We start from the raw sequence: 10,592 nt of genomic DNA, 5'->3' as shown, positions 1-10,592 counted from the left end.
AGTCCTAATTATTTGCGACGTCAACCTAGTCAACCACCATTTCACTTAATCCTTCACATCGCAAACTAAAGATTCATGTATAATATCATTGCAATAATTTCTATTATACATTCATGTTGTTTGTTTAGTAGAAAATATTTGAAGCTTATTAATTTAGACATGATAAACGTTCGGCAAGCTATAAACTTAAAAAAAAAAAATACTACCTCTCATCCTTAATTAATACAAGATCTACTTAATTAATTTGGATAGATTAAAAAAATGACAATACTTACATCAAGTTTCTTATATCCATTATGTCAAGTTCATCAATCACACATGATCGTGTGTCATATATTTTTTACATATTAGCATTAGTGTTTCATTATAAACAAAAAAGGACACATAGTCATTTATAATTGAAGAACTTGACATAATAAATATAAGGAACTTGACCTAAGTTTTTTCTAAAGAAATTAGTTAAATATTGTTAAAAATATGTGTTTCTTTTACTTAAATTAACGGTATCACATTATAAAATGACAAGTATTACATACTCTTCCGTCTTGTCATTTAATGCAATTACGTGTTTTAAGTCTTCATTTATATTCTCAAATACTAATTCATAATTACAGACATTTTCACTTAGATACTTCCAAAAGCACGATATACATGCGCATACATATATGTGTATACATATAGAGAGAGAAAGAGAGGGTTTACAATGCCTATGTTTCACTTGAGCTATATCAGCCAAGTATATTATTCATCAAGCGTATAACTATATTACTTGTACTTAGTTTGGATGAGATGAAAAATTAGAGAGTTTTTATTCATAGTATTATCTCTCCCTCTATATTTTCCTTTTTCTATTATTTTTTCAACCAAACCAAGTCATAGAATCTCTACTGTTTAGTGCAATCGGCAGGAGCAAAAGAAACTTTTTTCTGATCAAGATCATGCTCCACCTCAAAATCAGTTTGAGCCACATTTCCGTAAATGGGCGGTCCATTTGTAGGAAGCATTGCGAAGCATATAACATCGTTGGATACGGGAAGGAAAAAGTTCTGAGGTTGTAATGAAAGGTTGGCTCCCGTAAAATGAACCTCAAAATTCGGAATATTCTGGATAATAGAGTTAGCATTTCTGTAACACAATTTGAGTTCATTGTTCTGAACTATGAATTGGTCAGCTCCAATGGCTTGCTTCACCAAAGCTTCAACCCGGTCATAAAAGCTTGATGGAAGCATCATCAATGTCGTCCCAGAGTCAATTATTATGTTCCCATTGCTTTGACCAGTCTGCACTGTCTGTTGTCCAACAGTGATACCTATCAACAACCATTTCACACGAACAATTTAAGCCAGGGATCAAAGAGTCGTATAAAATCGAACTCCATAAATCAGAAGATAAAACTAACTTGAGATGAAAATAAATGAAACAACCTCAAATTAAAACACAACACTAGCTAGCTAGTACCTTCAAGGTTGAGGAAGTAAAGCAACGATATGGGACCATTTTTGGTGATCAATGGAGTGGACACAAGCCCATTTCCTGATATGGTGGCTTCTTCCCCGAACCTTAGTTTAGTTTTGGTCTTTAGACTGTAAGGAGGCAGACAATACGAGAATTTGCGACCTACTTTACCCATTTGTGAAACTAACGACAAACTCCCTTGACCAAGCCCAACAAGTCCTGCGGTATTCTTGTTGAATAGTCCATTGTCGTTGTGTCCACACCCAAACACCGTCTTGGGAAACAAAACATTTCGGCCGAAACTAACTGATTCTGTGGCCAGTTCTCTCCCATTGTGTATGAGTTATCCGCATAAGAAAGAAAATAGGTACACACATTGGATAATCCACATCGAGGATATGTTTGGCCTTGCACGTAGAGACGGGGCAGAGCTTTACAAGGGAGTGATCGACATGACAGAGACATATACGTGGAAGAACTTCTTGGATCAAAGAGCGGTGCCTTTTGGCGGTAGCACTGAGGTTGGGGACAAGGTTTGCATTGGAACCAAATAAGGTTGCTTCCTGTGTCTGCAACTGCCCATCTCCTTACGGGTGGAGTGCCAATAAATATCTTCATCAGGTAATTTCCATCGTTTGGGAGTATATCAGTTTCTACTAACTCACTTGCTTGAGCCATGGAAGACTGGCCAAAGCGATTGGCTCGAGACATGGAGCGCAACACAGCGTTTTGGACTCGCCCCGAGTCGGTCATTGAGGAGTTGTAGAAGGGAGATAATGGTGAATCGCGATGAATGAGGTCGATGCTGAAACCTTTTGGGAGCTTAGTATTTGTTGCAGAGACATTAATGGAAAAGTCTGAGCGAAAGAGAATAATAAGAGTGAAAGAGAAAGAGAGGGAATGATGAGAAAGCATGTTTGAAGCTAAGAATAAAACTGAGCAGATTTGATGAGCAAGGAAGGAGGTTGAGGTGCTTCTTTATATAGAAAAGTTTGAGTTGTTTGTAAAGTGATTATATTTTCATGCTTAATTAATTACGTAGTTTTTTTTAATGAAGCTCCCTTAATTGTTTTTCTTCTGGAACTGCTAGACTCCTTAATAAAAAAAAATTGTCTGCAATAAAATGAGTTGTCACCATCTTGGAGAGTGCCCAGCAAACTATATCTTCCGTCTTGAATATAAAACCCAGTAGGAGAATTTATTTTGATTTTAAATATAAGACTCCAATTCTCTTTGCCTCTTAAATTTATAACATTTTTCCTAAACTCTACCTAATAATTATGCATGTCAAAGGATTTTCCATCAAGAGAGTATTACACAATGTAAGTACTATCTTCAATCATTAATATAAGAGTTAGATTACTAATTTATAAAAATTAAGAAAAATAGTTAAGATAGTTAGCCATAATAAAGAAATACTGTATCATTGTTAATCATGTGCGCTGGGAGTCACTGAATGGAAACCTCTTAACATACACAATCCGTATAGGGACTACTTGAAGAAAAATAAATAAATATTAAAGAAAAATTAAAATAGATCGGGGTCTTATATTTAAGACTAAATTGAATTTTTGATTAACTCTTATATTAAGGATCAAAGGTGGTATTAAATAAGGGGGTATTTTAGAATAAGTAACACACACAAATAACTAGTTTAACTAAATATTGCTTAATATCTATAAAATAGTTATATAGATTTTATATTTAAGGTTGGAGAGATTATTTGCCATGTCATTATTTTACACTTCAAATCATTTCACTTGCCTTGCCTGCACGGAACTTGAGTCTTGAATATTCCGACTTCGTTCCAAAGCTTAACTCATTTTCCACAGTCCAATGGCCCCATAACTCAATTGTTGGATGGCATGACTGAAAATCTGAAAATTCCAACCTAGGCCCTCACTTTCTCTCTTAAAGATTTGTGCTGACTCAACACTAATGAAAAAAAGACAGACATGGAAAAATATGAAGTTTTGTGAAGAAAATTGCATTGAGTGGTCTTCAAGCAGCTGTAGGCTGCCTCCTGAAAACGACAGCTTCATCCTCATTTTTGCTGTGCAACTTTACTCATAACACCTTCGCCAATCACCACAACACCCTCTTAAGCCATGGTCTGGCCAAACTGAAGGGAAGAAGCCAACGACAATTCCAGCTTTGTCATTTTAGACCTCTTCGACAGTTTCATGTCCGTACTGAACCATCCCTCCATCTATAACATAAAGAACCCGTTCAGGCCTTGTTGCGTTGGGATGGGCAGGCAGTACGATTGTGGAAGCGTGGACGACAAGACCATGGCCAAGAAATACAAAAGCGTGCGACAATCCTAAGTCGGCTTTTTTCTGGAATTTGGGCCATCCAACGCAAGGTGGTTGGCATGCCATTTATAATAACTTGCGTTCTGCCAATGCTCTTCAACAACTTCTTCAAAATTAAGAAAAATAGTTAAGATAGTTGGCTTTAATAAAAAAATATTGTATCATTGTTAATCATGTTCGCTATGTTGGAGTTGGTTAATGAAAACCTCTTAACATACACAATCATTATAGAGACTACTTAGAGAAAAATAGATAAATATTGAAGACAAATTAAAATAGATTGGGGTTTTATATTTAGAACCAAATTGAATTTTCAATTAACTCTTTTATTAAGAACCGGATGTAGCATTAAATAAGGGGATATTTTAGGATACAAGTAACATACATTTATTACAAATAACTAATTTAACTAAATATTGCTTAGTATCTATAAATTAGTTATATAGATTTTATATTTAAGGTTGGAGAGAGTATTTGTCATGTCATTATTTTACATTTCAAATCGTTCCAAAGCTTAACTTATTTTCCACAGTCCAATGGCCCCACAACTCAATTTGTTGGATGCCACGACTGAAAATTCCAACCTAGGCTCTCGCTTTCTCTCTTAAAATTTGGTGTTAACTCAACACCAATGAAAAAGGACACATGGAAAAAGTATATAAAATTTTGTGAAGAAAATTGCAGTGAGTGGTCTTCAACCAGCTGCAGGCTGCCTCCTGAAAAAGAGAGCGTCATCCTTATTTTCGCTGCGCAACTCTACTCATAACACCTTCGCCAATCACCACAACACCCTCCTGAGCCAAGGTCTGGCCAAATTGAAGGGAAGAAGCCAACGGTAATTCCAGCTTTGTCGTTTTAGGCCTCTTCGACAATTTCACGTCCGTACTGAACCATCCCTCCCCTTATAACACAAAGAACCCGTTCAGGCCTTGTTGCGTTGGGATGGACAGGCAGTACGATTGTGGAAGCGTGGACGACAAGACCATGGCCAAGAAATACAAAAGCGTGCGACAATCCTAAGTCGGCTTTTTTCTGGAATTTGGGCCATCCAACGCAAGGTGGTTGGCATGCCATTTATAATAACTTGCGTTCTGCCAATGCTCTTCAACAACTTCTTCAAAATTAAGAAAAATAGTTAAGATAGTTGGCTTTAATAAAAAAATATTGTATCATTGTTGATCATGTGCGCTATGGTGGAGTTGGTTAATGAAAACTAGAGCCGGGAATCAGGGCCGGCCCGGCCCTCCAGGGCCGGCCCTTCAGGGCTGGCGGGCTTAAAAGGGCCGGCCCTCCAGGGCTGAAATTTTAAAAATACCCCAATTTGCTAAGCCCGGCCCTTAAGCTACAGGGCCAGGGCCGGCCCGCGGGCTTTTGGCCCGTTTAAGGAAAAATACTATTTTTTTATATTTATCAAATTTTTTTATAAAAATATAAAAATAAACCAATGAAATTATTAATAAAAGACATAAATATGAATAAAATTAAGTCACAAATATAAAATATCATCATATATAAATATTTATCAACATCTAAGAACATCTAAAACATTCATTAACAAGATAACAATATCTAAAAGTTTTATCTATAATGCAATTGTGCAATAAATAAACACTATCATTAATCTTTTGAAACTTCATCATCACTATAATTAATTACTTTTCTTCATAAGTATGCTTTTCTTTCGTAACAAAAATATCAAGTTTTTCTTCTTTATAAGAATTTTATTTTTGAATTTTGCAATCTAACTATTATTTTACTTTAATGTGAGAAACATTGTTGTTGAAACTCATGAATTTCTAATTCAAATTATAGAATCACAAGTTATATAAGTATAAAAATATTCTATTATCAAATATATATATATAGTTTAAAAATATCAACGCATATAATATAAATCAAATCATTATTAAAGTCTAAATTAACCGATTTTTTAAAAATTTAATTGGATAAATTATTGTCTAAAACTAAATTTAATTTTAAAATGATAATAATAACTAAATATTTGAAATATTATTAACAATATAAAAAATTAATAACATTAATATTATATAAAAAAATTTAAAAAATAAAAAAATTATAAAAGGGCTTAAAAGGGCCGGCCCGCGGCCCTCCAGGGCCGGCCCTTTTAAACCCTCGGCCCTCCAGGGCCAGCCCTCCAGGGCTTGTTTCTCATTTTAAGAGAAAAATATCAAGCCCGGCCCTCGTAATTTCAGGGCCTAAACGGGCCGGCCCGATGGGCTTGGCCCGTTTTCCCGGCTCTAATGAAAACCTCTTAACATACACTATCAGTATAGAGACTACTTAGAGAAAAATAGATAAATATTGAAGATAAATTAAAATAGATTGAGATTTTATATTTAGGACCAAATTAAAATTTTAATTAACTCTTATATTAAGAATCGGATGTAGTATTAAATAAGGGAGTATTTTAGGATATAAGTAACACACATTTATTACAAATAACTAGTTTGACTAAATATTGCTTAGTATCTATAAATTAGTTATATAGATTTTATATTTAAGGTTGGAGAGAGTATTTGTCATGTCATTATTTTACATTTCAAATCGTTCCAAAGCTTAACTTATTTTCCACAGTCCAATGGCCCCACAACTCAATTTGTTGGATGCCACGGCTGAAAATTCCAACCTAGGCTCTCGCTCTCTCTCTTAAAATTTGGTGTTAACTCAACACCAATGAAAAAGGACACATATGGAAAATATATATATAATTTTGTGAAGAAAATTGCAGTGAGTGGTCTTCAACCAGCTGCAGGCTGCCTCCTGAAAAAGAGAGCGTCATCCTTATTTTCGCTGCGCAACTCTACTCATAACACCTTCGCCAATCACCACAACACCCTCCTGAGCCAAGGTCTGGCCAAATTGAAGGGAAGAAGCCAATGACAATTCCAGCTTTGTCGTTTTAGGCCTCTTCGACAATTTCACGTCCGTACTGAACCATCCCTCCCCTTATAACACAAAGAACCCGTTCAGGCCTTGTTGCGTTGGGATGGGCAGGCAGTACGATTGTGGAAGCGTGGACGACAAGACCATGGCCAAGAAATACAAAAGCGTGCGACAATCCTAAGTCGGCTTTTTTCTGGAATTTGGGCCATCCAACGCAAGGTGGTTGGCATGCCATTTATAATAACTTGCGTTCTGCCAATGCTCTTCAACAACTTCTTCAAAATTAAGAAAAATAGTTAAGATAGTTGGCTTTAATAAAAAAATATTGTGTCATTGTTAATCATGTGCGCTATGGTGGAGTTGGTTAATGAAAACCTCTTAACATACACTATCATTATAGAGACTACTTAGAGAAAAATAGATAAATATTGAAGATAAATTAAAATAGATTGAGATTTTATATTTAGGACCAAATTAAAATTTTAATTAACTCTTATATTAAGAATCGGATGTGGTATTAAATAAGGGGGTATTTTAGGATATAAGTAACACACATTTATTACAAATAACTAGTTTGACTAAATATTGCTTAGTATCTATAAATTAGTTATATAGATTTTATATTTAAGGTTGGAGAGAGTATTTGTCATGTCATTATTTTACATTTCAAATCGTTCCAAAGCTTAACTTATTTTCCACAGTCCAATGGCCCCACAACTCAATTTGTTGGATGCCACGGCTGAAAATTCCAACCTAGGCTCTCGCTTTCTCTCTTAAAATTTGGTGTTAACTCAACACCAATGAAAAAGGACACATATGGAAAATATATATAATTTTGTGAAGAAAATTGGAGTGAGTGGTCTTCAACCAGCTGTAGGCTGCCTCCTGAAAAGGAGAGCTTCATCCTTTTTTTCGCTGCGCGATTCTACTCATAACACCTTCGCCAATCACCACAACACCCTCCTGAGCCAAGGTCTGGCCAAATTGAAGGGAAGAAGCCAACGACAATTCCAGCTTTGTCGTTTTAGGCCTCTTCGACAATGTCATGTCCGTATTGAACCATCCCTCCCCTTATAACATAAAGAACCCGTTCAGGCCTTGTTGCGTTGGGATGGGCAGGCAGTACGATTGTGGAAGCGTGGACGACAAGACCATGGCCAAGAAATACAGAGTGTGCGACGATCCTAAGTCGGCTTTTTTTCTGGGATTTGGTGCATCCAACGCAAGCTGTTTGGCATGCCATTTATAATAACTTGCGTTCCACCAATGCTCTTCAGCAATTTCTTCAAAATTCAAAATTAAGAAAAATAGTTAAGATAGTTAACTGTGGTAAAAAAAATGTTGTACCATTGTTAATCATGTACGCTGTATGGGAGCTGCTTAACAAAAACCTCTTAACACGCACAATCAGTATAGGGAGTATTTGGAGGGAAAATGAATAAATTAGAGATAAATTAAAATAGATTAAGGTATTATATTTAAAACCAAATTGAATTTTTGATTAACTCGTGTATTAAGAACTGGAGGTAGTATTAAATAGCGGGGTATTTTAGAATAAGTAATACATATTTATTACAAATAACAAGTTTAATTAAATATTGCTTAGTATCTATAAGTTAGTTATATAGATTTTATATTTAAGGTTGGAAAGATTATTTGTCATGTCACTATTTTATAGTTCAAATCATTTCACTTGCCTTGCCTGCATGAAACTTGAGTCTTGATTATTCCGACGTCGTTCCAAAGCTTACTTTATTTTTCACAGACCAATGGTCCCATAACTCTATTTGTTGGATGGCATAGCTGAAAATTCCAACCTGGGCTCTCACTTTCTCTGTTAATAACGTTGGAATTCTATGTTGCCAACATTCAATAAGATCACTTTACAGACATGTCATGCGAGGGGTGATGCCAGTTCATGGACATTATCCGCTTGGACTTGGAAATAAAGCCACTGCGCTTGTTTGGATTAAAGTTTGCAAAATTGACTTTAATTTTACTCTAACTCCATAGCATTTGGTTTGCAAAGTCAATAACAAGGCAAAAGCCAATTAGTGTGGAATGTAATTTATGTTTTCGTAAAAAGTCAGTTTGAATACGTATTTGGTTTTTGTAACCCAAAAATGTGACTTCAGGTTTAATATTTCGCCTCAAAATTACCTTTTGATCTTTTTTTTAATTGGCTTTTGAGAATCCAAACAAATTCTATGCAGAATTGTGAATAGTTTCCTCCACATGAAGGAACCGGCCGGATCGTCTTGTTTTCAAAATTGTTTAGATATGCATGTGAGTTTAGTGGAGCACATTCACAATGTGATTGTAATTTATACTCCTCTAGTCTTATTTATAAGGCAAAGAGAAAAGATTGTTTTTTAGTCTTATTCATAAATCACTTAATTAAATTTTTAGTATGAATCTACTATTTTGTTCTTCATATTTATAATGTAGATTTTTTTTTAGAAAGGTGTATATATTAAATAGGGGTAAAATTAAAAGGTTATATTTTAAAAGAGAGTTAATGCAGTTTAAATATTTTCTTAGTCTGCATAAAATATATTAAAAGGGTCTATGTAAAACCATACAGTCGTATTTTAAGCTGCCTTAGTTATGTTATTTTTACATTTCAAGTCATTTCACTTGAGTCTTGACTATTTATTGTCCAACCTAGCGAAACCTAGTCAAGCATAATTTCGCTTACATCATTCTCATCGCAAAATAAAGATTCATATAATACACGCACGCTCGCGCGCACACAAATATATAATGTCACTGCAATAATTTCCACTATACATTCATGTCGTTTATTTAGTACAAAATATTTAAAGATTATTAATTTATACTTTTCTAGTCCTATTTATAACGCACTTCTAACATGTTTCATACTGATCAAAGAAAACTTTAAATTGTATTAACTCTTCATTAAAATATAACAATTTTTCAATTTTATTCTTATTTAATATATACACCTTTGAAAAACAATAATTATCTATACTATAATAAATTAAGAATAAATAGAACATTTATGCTAAAAATTTAATAAAATGACTTAGAAATAAGATAAAAAACTTTTCTCTTTATGCCTTATAAATAGGACAATAGGAGTACATGATCAACATGCATCAAGCTGTAACTAAAATGGAAAAAAATACTACCTCCTATCCTTAATTAATACAAGATCTACTTAACTAATTTGGATATATTAAAAAATGGATAATACTTGTATCAAGTTCTTTATGTCCATTATGTCAAGTTCTCTAATCACATATCACATGTCATATACTTTTGAAATATTAACATTCAATAGCATTTAATTATAAATAGGAAAAAAGGACACATGGTCATGTATGATTGAAGAACTTGACATAATGGATATAAAGAATTTGACTTAAATTTTTTATAAAAAATTGGTTAAATTAGTTATTTGTCAAAAATATACTTGATATCACATTATACAATGACGAGTATTACACACTCTTCGTCTTGTCATTTAATTTAGTTACGTTTTTCAAGTCTTCTTTGATATTCTTAAATGCTAATTCATGATTACAGACGTTCTCACTTATTAGATACTTCGGAAAGCACTATGTGTGTGTGTGGGGGGGGGGGTTTACAATGCCATATATTTCACTTGAGCTATGTCAGCCAAGTATATTATTCATCAAGCGTATAACTAATGTGTGTATTCCTGGTACTTAGCATTTCTGTAACACAATTTGTATTCATTGTTCTGAACTATGAATTCATCGGCTCCTATGGCTTGCTTCACCAAAGCTTCAACCTGGTCATAAAAGCTTGATGGAAGCATTGTCAATGTCGTCCCAGAGTCAATTATTATGTTCCCATTGCTTTGACCAGTCTGCACTGTCTGTTGTCCAACAGTGATACCTATCAACAACCATTTCACACGAACAATTTAAG

The 10,592-nt window shown here is 34.2% G+C and overlaps 2 protein-coding genes across 2 annotated transcripts; both read right to left on the bottom strand.

Annotated features, from left to right (window-relative positions):
- Positions 1-605: 605 nt before the first annotated feature.
- On the bottom strand, positions 606-2,427 carry LOC114743577 (aspartic proteinase CDR1-like). Its single transcript, XM_028931796.1, has 2 exons — positions 1,459-2,427; positions 606-1,309 (listed from the first exon to the last, which is right to left on the bottom strand). The coding sequence occupies exons 1-2, from the start codon at positions 1,628-1,630 to the stop codon at positions 885-887; spliced, it is 597 nt and encodes a 198-aa protein (XP_028787629.1). The 5' UTR covers positions 1,631-2,427; the 3' UTR covers positions 606-884.
- On the bottom strand, positions 1,639-7,721 carry LOC114743517 (aspartic proteinase CDR1-like). The gene is made up of 2 exons (XM_028931727.1): positions 7,613-7,721; positions 1,639-2,312 (listed from the first exon to the last, which is right to left on the bottom strand). The coding sequence occupies exons 1-2, from the start codon at positions 7,719-7,721 to the stop codon at positions 1,639-1,641; spliced, it is 783 nt and encodes a 260-aa protein (XP_028787560.1).
- Between the last annotated feature and the right edge of the window lie 2,871 nt (positions 7,722-10,592).

This window comes from Neltuma alba, unplaced genomic scaffold (assembly GCF_004799145.2).
Source record: "Neltuma alba isolate B1F8T4 unplaced genomic scaffold, ASM479914v2 tig00000643_pilon, whole genome shotgun sequence".
NCBI classification, from domain to species: domain Eukaryota; kingdom Viridiplantae; phylum Streptophyta; class Magnoliopsida; order Fabales; family Fabaceae; genus Neltuma; species Neltuma alba.
The sequence above is the reverse complement of the archived record's forward strand: the minus strand, read 5'-3'. Positions and strand labels throughout refer to the sequence as shown.